This window comes from Manis javanica, chromosome 1 (assembly GCF_040802235.1).
Source record: "Manis javanica isolate MJ-LG chromosome 1, MJ_LKY, whole genome shotgun sequence".
NCBI classification, from domain to species: domain Eukaryota; kingdom Metazoa; phylum Chordata; class Mammalia; order Pholidota; family Manidae; genus Manis; species Manis javanica.
The window spans coordinates 121,307,218-121,322,868 of NC_133156.1; the positions used below are offsets into that span (position 1 = coordinate 121,307,218).

The 15,651-nt window shown below is 35.8% G+C and overlaps 1 protein-coding gene across 2 annotated transcripts in view; it reads right to left on the reverse strand.

The window, feature by feature from the left end:
• The window catches only part of WDR70 (WD repeat domain 70), a 377,617-nt gene that overhangs the window by 215,162 nt on the left and 146,804 nt on the right, over nucleotides 1-15,651 (reverse strand). For both annotated transcript variants that reach the window (XM_073236962.1, XM_037002306.2), the window contains exon 9: nucleotides 9,425-9,501. In XM_073236962.1, the coding sequence (XP_073093063.1) occupies nucleotides 9,425-9,501 (77 nt within the window). The remainder of the gene's footprint in view (nucleotides 1-9,424; nucleotides 9,502-15,651) is intronic.

Genomic DNA, 15,651 nt, shown 5'->3' on the forward strand with positions numbered 1-15,651 from the left:
TGCCTAGGACCTCCAGTACTATGTTGAATAAAAGCGGGAGAGTAGACATCCTTGTCCTGTTTCCAATCTGAGAGGAAAAGCTTTCAGCTTCTCACCTTTAAGTTTGATGTTGGCTGTGGGTCTGTCATATACCGCCTTTATTATGTTGAGGTACTTGCCCTCTATACCCATTTTGTGGAGAGTTTTTATCATGAATGAATATTGAATTTTGTCAAATGCTTTTTCAGCATCTATGGAGATGATCATGTGGGTTTTTTTCTTGATGTGGTGGATGATGGTGATGGATTTTCAAATGTTGTACCATCCTCGCATCCCTGGGATGAATCCCACTTGTACATGGTGTGTGATCCTCTTGATGTATTTTTTAATTTGGTTTGCTAATATTTTGTTGAGTATTTTTGTGTCTACGTTCAGCAGGGATATTGGTCTGTAGTTTTCCTTTTTTGTGGTTGTTTGTCCGGTTTTCGTATTAGAGTGATGCTAGCTTCATAGAATGAGTTTGGAAGTATTCTCTCCTCTATTTTTTGGAGAACTTTAAGGAGAATAGGTATTATGTCTTCTCTAAATGTCTGATAAAATTCAGCAGTAAATCCACTGGTTCAGGGGTTTTGTTCTTGAGTAGTTTTTTGATTACCGATTCAATTTCATTGCTGGTAATTGGTCCGTGTAGATTTTCTATGCACAAGGTTTGTACACATTAAATCCAGATTACAATCCTTTGAATCAGGTATTATGCCATTTTATAGGAATCTGAGACTCAGTGGTAAATTACTAACTCAAAGTAATGACAAGCAGTGGAGAACTGAAGTTCCTCTGGGTCTAGAGATTGCATGTTCTTCCTATTATGCCACCTCAAAATCTGCCAAAAATTTTAATTGGTGTAATTCATCTTCTTAAGCTACAACAAAATAAAATATATATATATATATATATATATATTTATAATTTACTGAATCCCACCATGATAAGCATTTACTAGACGCAATCTTTGTTTCCCAAAGTGTATTCCTGGAAACACTACACTCAGAGTGTAACAGGAGCTATTGGCTGTGGGAAAAAGAAGGAGTTGTATCAATTACATTTGGAAAATGATGGTTTCTTTTGTTAAATTATTTCTCAGGATCTCTAATGAATTTAGTCCTTAGCACTGTGGCTTTCTAAGTGCAGGACTAAGGAGCCCTTTCTTCATGAATACCTTGTAGGCACCAGAATTCCTAGAAACACACTTTTAAAATCCTGGAATTTGTAATCCAGTGTAGACAATCCCTGACCACGAGGTTCTCACAATCAAAGTTAGCTTTGATATGCAGAAAGTTTAAGCACAGTGAAAACATATCCAAAAGAAAACTGAAGTGGAGTACAACTAAACCTCATGACTCTTTTTACTCCATCTTATGTAACTTTTCAAGAAAAAAAAAAGGTAAGGATGGGATAGGTGACATCCAAATAAGCTAACATTAAGAATATCCTCCCACTTTTATTTTGAAAACCTTGAAAATTTCAAAGAAGTTAAAACAGTACAATAAATACCCATATACCCTTTCCAGTTAATACCATATACTCTAATATTTTGATACACCTATAATTCTCATTCTCTCACTCTAACACACATACACACACACACCAAAACAGAGATACACACATTATTTTTACTGTATTATTTAAAAGGAAGTTACATTATCTCATACTATTTCATACCTAAATTCATCAGCTGGTACCTTCTAAGAACAAAGACATTCTTTCATATAACTACAATTCTACACACACACCAAAACAGAGATACACACATTATTTTTACTGTATTATTTAAAAGGAAGTTACATTATCTCATACTATTTCATACCTAAATTCATCAGCTGGTACCTTCTAAGAACAAAGACATTCTTTCATATAACTACAATTCTACATAACATTATTCAACAATATCACCTGTACCATTAATAAATGATGCATAACAAAATATTTCCAAAGTTTAAAGAGTGGACAGACATGAGTCTGTCAGTCAGCTGGGTGGTTCTGTCTTCACTGGGTAGACTCATGTGTCTGTGGTCAGTCTGCTGCTTTAGGCTGGGGTCTCTCACAAATTTGGGAGCTGGCTGATTATAAGCTGGTCTAGGATGGTTAGACAACTGGGACAACTGAACTCTCCTCCACTACATCTCTGGCCTTCCAGTAGGGTAGCCAGAGCTTGATCAGATAACAATGCCATGGTTCCAACAAAGGGGAAGAACACAAGAACTCCTAAGAAGCCTATGCTTAGAAATGGCACACTATCATTTTTGCCACCTTCTGTTGGCCAGGCCAGATTCATGAGGGGGGGAAATGGATTCCACCTTTTAATGGGAATAGCTATAAAGTTACATTGCAAAGGCATGGATAGAAGGAAAGATGAAGAGCTGTGGCCACTTTTGCAATCTGTTGTATTCAAATTTCTCCAACTGTCCCAAAAAATTGTCTTTGTATTACTGTTTTTGGTTCTTTATTCCTTCTTTCCTTCCTTCCTCCCTCCCTTACCTCCTTCAGAGGAAATAAGATAAAATCAAGGTTCACAAATTACATGGTTTTTATGCTTGCCATGAATCCTTTAATTTAGAGCAGCCCCCTACCTTTATTTCTTTCATGATATATTTCATAATATTGTTGCTCAAAAGAAAATTAAATCGATTAGGTTTTTTCAGTTTTTTATTTTGATATCATTAATATACAATTACTTCAACAACATTATGGTTATTAGACTCCCTCCACTATCGAGTCCCCCCCCATATATCCCATTACAGTCACTGAAATTGACTAGATTTTAATGTCTCTGCATACTCATTTCATAGTGTATACAAGAAAACCTAAATATGAAATTATGTCTTTTACTTATAGATAAAATCATCTAATCATGATACACTATATATTTTGTATTTTCTAGATGGTAACATCTTTGAGGGCTCCAATTAAGATTCTCCTTCCTATATTGAAGAATGTAAGTCCATCTCCTCCCTTTCCAAAAAAGTAATTTGAACCAATATAGGAGACTCCCCTCATCTCCGGGCTCACTTTCTGTGGTTTCAGTTACCCATAGTCAACCACACTCCAGAAGACGATTCTCTTTCTGACATCTCATCAGAAGGTCAACAGTAACTGCCTCACAATATGCCTATACATCATCCACCTCATTTTGTCTCATCACATAGGCATTTTCTCATCTTACATCACCATAAGAAGGGTAAGTATACACAGCATAAGATATTCTGAGAGAGACTAAATTCACCTTTCATTAGAGTGTAGTGCTATAATTGTTCTATTTTCTTATTATTTTTGTCAATCTCTTATTGTAGCTAATTGATAAATTTATCATAAGTATGCATGTATAGGAAAAAACACTAAAGGGCTCAGTACTATCAGCAGTTTCAGGTATTCACATTAGAGCTTGGAATGTACCCCCCCTTTGGAAAAGGCTGGATGACTGTACACATATTTCAAACTCTTGTGTAAAGTGCTCCTTGATTCTCCCAAGCAAATGGTGTCAGCATCTCTTCCTCTACACCATTGCTCTATGCTGAGCTGGAATTTGCTTAGTGCAATTCTGCACTAAGGACTTGGATTGCACTAGTCTCATTGGTACTCTCACCCTGTACACTACAATTCAAATCATAAAGTGACTCCCTATCAGATCACATAAATTCACAAGTAGAAATGACTTCTCCTGGATAAGTAAACATTTTTATCTTCATTACCATTTGGTTTACATTAACATTTACTTCTAAGTATAATGCAATAAGCTCTGCTTTATTATCTATCTTTCATTCTAGTCAACTTGAGAAAACCAAAAAGCCATATTACCCTCTTCCTCTTTTCATTTCATTCCTAAATTGGAATGGTCCCAGGTTTGTATTTCACACTGAAACTCAAAAATCAAAAAGTTAAGGCACTAGTACCTCCAACTGACACTCGGAAGAAACCCTTCATAATTTAAATGGGCCTACTCAAGGCCAGAACAAAACAGTGAGTGCCAACTTGAGCTCCAATAAAATAGTTTCTCACAAAAGAGGTCTGATTGTTCATTCCTACGCATTTAAACTTATTCATAGTACGTGCTGCCTACATGAATGGTTAGTATTGGCCTGGCAAGGCTTCCCCTCTACTCCTACGCTGCTGACAGCCATAGCATGGCAAACACATGTGTTAGCAGTAAATACATAACACTGTGATGACACAGGAGGTGAGACGAATAACTTTTTTCCAGAAGCTATCTATCACCTGGTCATATCCTATCCAAAATATGTATTTGTGGGGAAGGAGGGAGAGATTAAAGGTGATGGGAAAAAGGAAAGAAGAGGATATTACTATTATGAGCTTGATGGAGTTTGATGAAATGATCCATTTAAATCAAATCTTAAGTAAACTTTAATAAAAGCTCCAAGAAGACCAAAGAGTTTTTACAATGTGCAGCTGATGTTTACCTCTCTAACATGCTGACCAACATAGAAAAGAACGAGATAAAGCAATTCAAAGCAGACTGGCCTTCTGAGCTATGAGACACAATAAAAAGTATATGGCAGATTTTCCTCACTGAACTAATTTCTGAATCAGAGAAGTATTTCTTAATCAAGGATGAACTCATAGTGTCCCATCTAAAAATTCTGATGATGGCTGATCAGATGCTAGTTGTTTCTAACAATCTATGAATTTTTTCAGTATCAAGCAAAGTAATCAACATACCATGGTTATTCATTTTTGTCCTAAAACCTATTTAGAATATTTTGTAGTGTCACATGATCAAATCAAATATTCTTTGGCAATTACACTGAAGTATATTCAAAAATATCATCACTTTTACTTTGTTTATCCTGTTAACCCAAAGTCTGTCCATTAATAAAATTAAAATCTTTTTACCTTAATAAAAAAAATAGAAAAACATGATTCTTGATCCTAATTGCCTATTTTAAACAATGGAATTTTATCTCCACAAATAATATATACACCACCCTTGACCTACTAGAGTAGATAGCTAGTGACTGTTTTTAAATATTGATACCTCAATTTAAGTTATATTCTTGCTTTTATAGAAAAAGACTTCTAAGTACATTTTATTCAAACTGATCTACTACATCAAGTTGTATTTGCAGGCCCCTAAATCACATTCCTATGTTCTTTTGCTTCTTTCCATTTCCTATGTTCCTATGTCTCGGTCCACACACCTTTCCTTTATGGCAGAACTTGGCCCAGATGTAATATTAGAACACTTAACCTTGAACCTTGTATCATGGATATTTTCCTGAAAGTTTTTTTATTGAAGGGTTTTCTTCTAAATTGCTCCTCCTTGCTTTTAAAATTTCTTCTAAATTTATTAAATACATTTTCTCAGGAAAATATCTGAGAAATTGTAGTTAAAAAATAAAGCAAATGTTGTAATGTAATTTCTATATTAGAACTCTGGGTGTAGACTTTAACTCAAATTATTGGATGACCTTGGAGGTTCCATGACGTTTTTGTTTATAGCCATGTTTATGAATTTGGACATGGATGCCAGATAATACAAAAAAGAGGGAAAGCTGCCTTATTTTAAGAGGCCAATGTAATCTTGGTTCCAAAACCCAATAAAAACAATACAAGAAAAAAATAGTCCCCTTTTACTTGTCAATATAAAATTAAAATCCTAAGTAAAACCCAATTTCCCAGATAGAGAAATATGTTTTTAAAAAAAGAAGTTATCAAGTATGATTTACCAGAGCACAGCAAGAATGGTTTAACCTTCTGAAATGTATTAATGTACTTCTCCATATTATAGACCAAAAGAAAAGAAGCAAGATTGCATCAAATATCCCACAAAAGCATTTGATAATGTTCAATATCTATAGTACAAATAGAATGAAAGTTCATTTTAACAGTTATATAGCAAATCCATCATACTTCAAGGAAAAATATTTTTAATAAGAGGTATTTAACCCAACACACTGTTTTCCTTGTTTAGTTTTTGCTTGGAATTTGGGTGGAAGGGAGAGGTGTCCCATACCCACCCCCAAGTTGGTAAGAGACACCGAGGAAACACCCTCAGGCCTAAATACGGTTTACCCCTAGTGCATCAGGATGCTCCTCCAGCACAGCCAGAATGGCTCCACATCTCAAAAATCAATCAGGGATATGAAGACCACCCCTAATAGCAATGGACCTCTCATCATCCTCATCACAGTCAAACAAATGGCAGTATGATCACTGTGGACACTAGTGAGACTTGAAGGTGAAGAGAACTTTGTCCTTCCAATGGGGGAGAATGCTGCACAGTGTTCCTAATGAAGGGAGTTCTTGTATCCTTCCCTTACATAACAGAGATTTTCATCTGTAAACCAACCACCATAACATTTGTGACAACCACTCACTACCTATCTGACATAGTAGGTTTACATCCTGGCTCAACCTCTGAGAATCATGTGTCCTTGGCAGAGTCATAACCAGTTTCTTCATCTGAAATATGCAATAACATCACTAACTACTCTATTGCTCTGAGGAAAACATAGAATGAAGTGCTTAGCACATGTAAAGTGTATTGCACAGTGCTGGCACACAATAAGTGCTTCAGACATGCTAGCTATTATTAGCTACTATCACAATGTCACCTCACTGGACAATTTTAACATCCTGTAAAGAGACTATATCTACTGATTTTGACTTCCCAATAATATTATGGTACAGATTTAATACTCTTCAATGGCTTGCCTTGGAATTACATTAAAATTTTAGTCCTTTATACCCTCTCCTATATTATATTATCTGGTACCTGCCTTTCTCTCCAAATTTATTTTCTATTTTTCTCATGTTTCCTACCAACTTACAAAATGTCAACGAAACTCAAGTATGCTGTATTGCATTCCCTTGTTAAGGCCTTGAATTATGCCGCCCTTTTGGCCTAGAAAGCTCTCTCCCCTAGGGCTGCCTCCTTTGCATGATGTAAGTCTCAATTTAAAGGCCACCTCCTTAGAGACCTCTTCTGACTACTCTACATACAGCAGACCCTTCTCCTCTATTGTCTCTCTATCCTTTTGTTTTATTTTACCTTATTCTTAACACTTATTACTATATAAAACTATATTAATTTGTGTATCTGTACCTTGCCTGTCTCCGAGGACTCACCTCCACTGTAATGTAAGCTCCCAAAAGGCAGAGACAGGCCACACAGTGTGCCTGACATACAGTGAGCACACTGTATTTGTTACAGGTATCTGGAATGATCTTCCACAGCTTACTCCATTACTAATTACTACCCTCATAGTCAAAGGCCAAGAAAAAGTCAGTCAAACTACAAATCATCTGAATTTATTAGTGGCAGATTTCTCCAAGAGATGGTAAAGAATATGTATAATGGAGATCTGTGGTTAAAGTCCACAGATCTTCACATAGAACTATGGACAAAGAAAGCCTAATTTATATAGTGTAATAAGAAACTGGAGCACATTTTCAAAGGTACAATATACTAGTAAGTCAGTGATTTGGGCAGGGAACTAAAGAACTGCTCTTTCAAGAAACAGGATAAACTACATTTTACACCGTGTATAATGATGGCATGCCTTAGAACTTTAACCAAACTGTTGTTAGAGGATTAAATAGGTTTCTTTATACCCTATACACAACCATTTAAATGTTCATCGTGGATCACTGGCCTGGAAATATAACATTCAAAGTTTCTCAAACTTACTTCACCATGGAATGCCTTTCTTCAAACTACTAATTTATGTATCCTGGAAATTTGGGAAAAGCTTCTGTAGAGCTTCTAAAGCTTTTGTGTTCACAACTATGACAGTCCACAATTCAGCCTTATCCTTAATAGCTCTTGAGGGCAATTTTTTTTCCAATTGCTTTATTCAGCTTCAGTTTTTAACCAGACTAGTCCTGATACTCTGTGCTTTAATAATGTATCTATTTTCTTCTAACATTAATATCCATTTATTTTCTTATCTTACTACATATACTGCATAGTCTCTAAATAGTTGTGGGTATCCCTGCTTATTGCCTATTTAAATGTAAATAATTCAGTATTCCAATATACAATATTTACTTTAAATTTTGGTAAATACTTTTTGTCAAGCTTCACTAATTTCTTCCTATTCCTATTTTACGTAGAACTTATGCTGGAAAAGACTAAATTTTATCAAGTGTCAATTTTGTCACAAAATTAAATCATGATTTTTCCCCTTTCACTTGCTAAATAATTGCACTGAAAATTACTTGATGATAAAATTTCCTAATTGTAAAATGTCCTTGAATTCTTAGGATAAACCTCATTGATCATGGGATACTATTATTTTATTATTTTTTTTATATTGAGGTACATACAATAAAATGCAAAAATCTTCCTGTATGGCCTAATAAATTTTGACATGTTTATACACTCACTTAGGCATCATCCAGATCAAGAGGGATACTATTAATTTAGCTGCTAAATTTGACTTCCTATCACTGAAGTAAGGAATGTCACTTTAAACATACATAATTTAAATATTTGGAAAGATAATAAGGCAAAAATAAAAAAGAAATTAAACCAATATACTTCTTTTCACCAGAAAATTTAATTAAATGTATCCTGTTTCAGTCATATTCTGTATAGATACCCAAATTTTAGTTCCTTTTACGTCAAGTTAATATTTAAACTGTGCTATGGAACTAAAATTACATATTCTGTCTGTTTTTCTAAAGATTAATTCCAGAAAACATAAAATATCCATGAATGTGAGGAACCATTCTGAAAGTTAATGAGGCAAATTATAAATATCAAAAAGCAAAAAGATGAAAAAAATCACCTAAGAACAAAATTTTCCTTTTTATCTAAAATATACTGTTTCACCTAAATAGCACATCTATTTTTAATTTACAATATATTTCATTGTAATTTTCTCTGTAATATTACAAATAAAACATTCTATTAACTATTCTTATTACTAAAACTGAATCATATAACAATACAGAAAAAGTTGCTCAAATATTTTCGGTAATATTGTTGAATCCCAGGCTAAACAGATATAATGCAACAGAACCTTAGCCATTTAACCAACTTTTTCAGTTAACACTCCCAAAAAACAATAATTTAAATAATAAGCTTACATTAGTTTTTAGACTCAAATGAAAATCTGTCTTTACTACAAAAAGTAACAATTATTAATCTCAACTTCAAGGTCATTTGAGTACACTTAATATTATCAATCTGATCCATTGTGGCCCTTAATAAACTCTACTGGAATTACACCAAATCTCATTTTCACAGTTTCCATATTTATTTAACAAATCTTACACTACTAGCTAAAATCAAAGTTAAGTACAAGAATATGTAAACATCAGGATTCCCAATACTCTATCTCCTGCTTTAATGGCAAGATTGTTACAATACAAATGTTAAAATATTGAAAGATATGAATGTATTAGAAGAATTATCAACAATACTCACGCATCATTTGAGCAAGTCACAAATTCTCCCTTTATTTTGGGATGCCATGAGCCAGTATGAAGCATTGCTGTGTGACCCTTAAAAAAATAAAAATAAAGGAAAAAAGCTGTTTAAGAAATTTTAAATAAACAAAATAAAATGTCAGAAACTGACATTCATGATTAAAAGCAAAACATTTTAGCCTCCCAAAAGCACACTATTTTAATTATAAATTCCTAGTACATTGTCCCAATTTTATTTCATAATATGATTTATCACACTTTGTTTAATTCACTGTGTAATCCCTCCTGTCCAGGAATTAGTATAGTGCTTATGTAAAACAGGTGCTTAATAAATAAGGAAATGGAAAATGACAACCTCTCTTTAGGAAAGAAAGAACAGGAAAAACTAAGAGAGAGACATTTCTCAATGTAAGACAAGACTAGAAAGTATTTATAATAATCAAGGCAAAAACAAGCAGGGGAAAAATTTCACACTTCCTAAAAAAAAGTGTCAACAATTTTGATTCTACAATACATTTGTAAGCATAAATATGTAAGAAAAGGCAAAACATCTTTAAAATGATTCAGGAAGATAAGCCCTACTGATTACAGAACATAATATAAAAACACTATAATTAAAACAATGTGATGTTGGTGTAAGAACTGACATACAAACCATATCAACCAAAGACTACATATAAAACACACACATACACACACTTCCCTTCTTGGTAGCAAAATTTCCTTCTTAGGGTAATCTCATACAATAAGTCATGTTCAGATGGGGCAGAAGAAAGCTTAGTACGTTTTAGTGTAATAATGGCAAAGACTCTTATTCTGAAAGGCTCCAAATAAAGCTATGCTAAAGCAGAATGTGCAATACTTAAATGACTCTGAAGGAAAATTACTGTAGCTCTCCAGAAAGAATGATTTGGGACTGAAATACCACATGTGGGTCTAGAGACCATCTCCAGCCCAAGTTGCCCACAATGCCTCAAATAATAACTGGCCAACTTCTGACATATTGTTTATATTTACAGGCTACATACAAATGGGGATCACAGATGTGCAGTAGGGAGGCCTGGACTGAGTAATGCCTGGAGGGACCAGATAGGAAGACTGAGATTCCATTTTCCTCTCCCAGGTTTAAGACTTGTACTTTTAAACTATCAATGTGGTATTTCCATTAGCACGTCATAGGCATTTCAAACATAACCAGTCCAATAGAGAAATCCTGACTCTTCCTATCAATCTTACAAATAAATATTGATTCATTTGCTATGGATTTATTTCCCAGTTAATTTGGAAGTCATCCTTAAATATTACAACAACCATATGCCCAAAACCCTCTCTCTACCCACCCAGATTCAATTCACAAACTAGTCCTTTCAGTTCAATACAAAATACATCTCAAATCTATCTACTTTTCTCCCTTTTCCCACTACCACTCTTGAGTGAGCCAACATTATCACATCCTCTGCATCAGTTAGGTTGTACTGTCACAAGTCTATCAGTAGACTCCATACTTTTACTCTTGCTTTGTGTGCTCCACAGAGCATCAATTACAGTCCTTCAAAAGTACACTTCTAAAAAATGCCACTGACTTGAGATGGATTAATGATTGTGCATTGAGCATTGACTCCCCTATACAGAATTTTATTGTTGTTAACAACCATTTGATCAATAAATACGAGAGATGCCCTCTCAAAAAAAAAAAAATGCTACTGATTATTCTCCACTGGCTTTTTCCACCTCTTCACACAGTCTATAATAACTTACATCTCCTGGCTCCTGCTTTCTTTACAACTTCACTCACTTTGTGCTCCCTCTTGCCCAATGTGTACTCACCCACTGGCCTTCTTCATTTCCTCTAATACATCCAGCTGTTCCCCTGCATCACAGCCCTCTCTTGTTCTCTTTCCATCTGCTGGAAAGCTGTTTTTTTCCACTTGTACATGACTGGCTTCTTATTCTTTCAATCGCAGTTTACATGCCACTTATTCAAATAAGTACTGCCTGACCTTCTAACTAAATAAATATGGTCTCTCCCATTTTTCTCTACCAGAGAACCTGTCCATTTCCTTAGTAACAATCACTATAATTTTAACTCTATCTATTAACTTGTAATTTGATTTTTGAACCTATATTAATGTTTTGCATATTCAAAAAGAAACAACTAAGGATAGGAGAAACCTAAAATTGAATATAAACAGAAACAAATGAACTCTACTGTACTTCAAATGAATAACAAATACTTTGAAAGGATAAGGGGATTGAATGGCAGTCCCCACAAGATGTCCATGTCCTAATCACAAGAACCTGTGAATGTGACCTTATTTGGATAAAGAGTATTTGCAGATATAATTAAGAATATTAAGATGAGATCACTCTAGATTATACAGGTGGGCCCTAAACAAAAATAACAAGTATCCTTACAAGAGACAGAAGAGAAGACACAAAGAGAAGGCTCTGTGAAGATGGAGACAAGAGATTGGAGTTAGCAGCCAGGAGGTAAAGAACACCAGGAGTCACCAAAAGCTGCAAGAGGCAAGGAAGTTGGGGGAAAGACAGCAGAGTAGAAAGGCAAGGCAGAAACCTCATCCCACATACGCACCAAGGAAGCAACTACAGCAGATACAACTGACCCTGAAAACAAGCTGAAAATACATAACAGATGATCTACACCTGGTGAAGAAGAGCAGACCACATAGAGAAGGGTAAAGTGGCAGAGCCTCCAGCAATTGAGACTCAAGCCCTTACCCATCCCAGCCCACAAGCTGGGGGAGGGAGAGAAATGGAGTGGGGAGGGGATGGGCACTCAGGAACTCTGCACACGTAGCCCTGGAGATCCACTCTGGAACCAAGAGCATGCATAGCATTGATCTTTAGTGGTTACTGGGGCTGGACACCAGGGAGAGTCGGAGTGCTCTGTGAGGCTGAGACTCCAGCTGCCTGTGGAGGAAAGGCACTCTCCTCAGATCCCACTGAGACCCAACACAGTGGCAGCAGTATGAAAGATTTATCAGCAGCAGGAAGGATGCCAGAAGTGTAGGGATTGGACAGAGGTCTCTCCACAGGAAAAAGGGCAGCTGGATGACACTTTCCAGCCCTCCCTCAGCCCAAATAGTTGGGTGCTGACAGGAACCAGCCCCAAACGCCCTGTCACACTGGCTGGCAGCTTAGTCCTGAGGCACATCCTTACACACCTGCCCACCTGGCACAGCAGCACTCAGACTTTATTTCCTGGATAGAAGAAGGATGCTTTCCAAGCTTCCTGGTGCTCTCTCAGTCCAACTAGGGAGGTGCCTGTGGGAGCAAGCTCCAAAGGCACCCTCCTTGTTTCTAGAGGCCCAGTTCCACTGTGCTCACCTACACACCTGCCCTGCCCACCCATTGTCCCAGCAGCACCGCCATTTGCTGCAGGGAAAGCAGTTTGGGGGGCCCCCACCCACAACCAACCATGCAGAAGCACAACTGCACAGCTCACAAAGGTCCATGTGAGGTGAGTTCTGAGCCACAGACAAGTGAGATAGGCCACTGCTGGCAGAGGAGCAGGGAGTGGCCCCAAGGAGAAGATACCAGTAGCAGCACCACTGCATGGCCCACAAAGCCTTGACTGACAGAGACCAACCAATGCCTGCAGACAGGCAGAAAGGTGACTCTGCCCACCCACAACAATTGCAGCTCCACTGCAAAAGAGAACCAGGCAGTGGTGAGCAAACAGTCTTGAGCTTCAGGGCACAGAATGCCTTTTAATAAAACCATTACTCTCTAGACCAGGAGGCATAAAGGATCTACCTAATACAACCCAGACAAAATGAGGAGACAGAGGAATATGTTCCAAACAAAACTACAGGATAAGACATCAAAAAGAAGTCTAATAGTGAAATGGAAATAACCAATCTTCTTGATAAATTTTAAAGTAACAGTCATATGTATGCTCACTGATCTGCAGAACAGCACTGATGATCTAAGGGAAGACTTCAACAAAGAAAGGTAAGATTTAAAAAGAGCCACCCAAAGCTGAAGAATACAGTAACCAAAATGAAAAAAAAAAATGGAGGGGATAACAGATTACTGAAAGTAGAGGAGACAATCAATGAGATGGAAAGTAGACCAAAGGAAAATAACAAAGCTGAGAAACAGAGAGAAAAAAGAATCTCTAGGAATGACAGAATGCTAAGAGAGCTGTGAGACAACTGCAAACAAAACAATATTAGCATAATAAGGATACCAGAATGCAAAGAGAGAAACAAAGTAGACAGTCTCATTTAAGAAATAATTGCTGAAACTTCCCAAATATGGAAAAAAGAAAGAGACATCCAGGCCATAGAAGTGCACAGAGCCCCTAACAAGAGGAAGCCCAGGAAAAGAACAACAAAATATAATAATTAAAATGGTATAAATTAGGGATAAAGAGAGGGTATTGAAAGGAGCTAAAGAGGAGCAAACAATTACTTATAAGAGGAAAACCCATCAGGCTATCAACAGATATCTCAGCACAAACTTTACAGGCAAGAAAGGAGTGCCATGAAATATTTAATATATTTAAACAGAAGTATCTTCAACCCAAAATCTTATCCCAGCAGGTTATAATTCAGAATTGGAGAGATTAAAAGTTTCCCAGAAACAAAAGTTAAAGGAATACACCACTAATAAATCAGCCTTATAAGACATGCCAAAGGGACTTCTGTACATGGAACTGTTAATAAACCTAAATATTTTTTATCAGGGAAAATAAACTCCCAGTAAAGGTAGTAGAACAATTACTACGCAAGTATGAAGTAAAAAGAAAAAAAGTACTAATATCAGCTATAAACAAAATAAGTCAAGAGATACACAAAAAATATTATAGATTATAACACGTAATACAAAAAGTGAGAAAGGAGAATTAAAAAAAAGTACTCTTAGACTGTGTTTGAAATAGAGTAACCATTAACTTAATATAGACTTACATATTTAGGAAACTATGAAAATTATGGTAATTGCAGGCCTAACGCCTATATAGATTCAAAAAATAAATAAAAAGGAAATACAATCACAACACTAAAGAAAACCATCAAATAACAAGAGAAGAGTATAAGAGAGGAAGAAAGGATCAGAAAGGAACTAAACAAACAACCAGACAACAATTAACAAAAAAGGCAATAATACACACCTATCAATAACTACCTTGAATGTAAGTGGACTAAAAGCACTAATCAAAACACATAGGGTGGCAGAATGGTTAAGAAACAAGACCCATCTATATGCTGCCTATAAGAAATTCATTTCAGACCTAAAGACATACATAGACTGAAAGTGAAGGTACAGAAAAAGATATTTCATGCAAATAACAGGGAGAAAAAGCAGGAGTACCAGAACTTGAATAGACAATGTAGACTTCTAAACAAAGAAAGTAGCAAGAGACAAAGAGGGCCATTATATAATGATAAAGGGATCAGCCATCAAGAGGATATATATAACAATTACAACCATCTATGCACCCAACAAAGGAGTACCTAAATATGTAAAACAAATACTAACAGAACTAAAGAGGGAAACAGAATGCAAATCAATCACATTATCCCTAAAGCACCACTTACATCATGGCACCGATCAACCATACAGAAAATAAATCAGGGAATGAAGCACAGAGCAACATCCTAGATCAGACAGACTTCATAAATAGATACAGCACATTCCACCCCAAAGGAGCAAAGTACACATTTTTCTCAAGTGTACATGGAATGTTCTACAGAACAGCTGACATCTTAGGAGAAAAAAAAAAAGCCTCAATCAATTCAAAAAGATTGAAATTGTACCAAGCATTTTTTGATACCACAATGGCATAAAACTAGAAATAAATTACACAAAGAAAAAAAAAATATATGGAGGGTAAACAGCATGCTTCTATATAATCAAGGGATCAATGAACAAATCAAGGTAGAAATCAAGCAATACATAGAGTCAAGTGAAAACAAAAATACAACAGTTCAAAATTTGTGGTATGCTGCAAAAGCAATTCTAAGAGGGAAGTACACAGCAATACAAGCCTACCTCAAGAAACAAGAGCAATCCCAAATAAACAGTCTAAACTCAAAATTAAAGAAATTAGAAAAACAAGAACAAATTAAACCAAAAGTTAGTAGAAGGGACATCATAAGGATCAGAGCAGAAATAAATAAAAGAGAGGAAGAAAACAAATAAACCAAGAGCTGGTTCTTTGAGATAATAAACAAAATAAACAATTACCCAGACTTACCA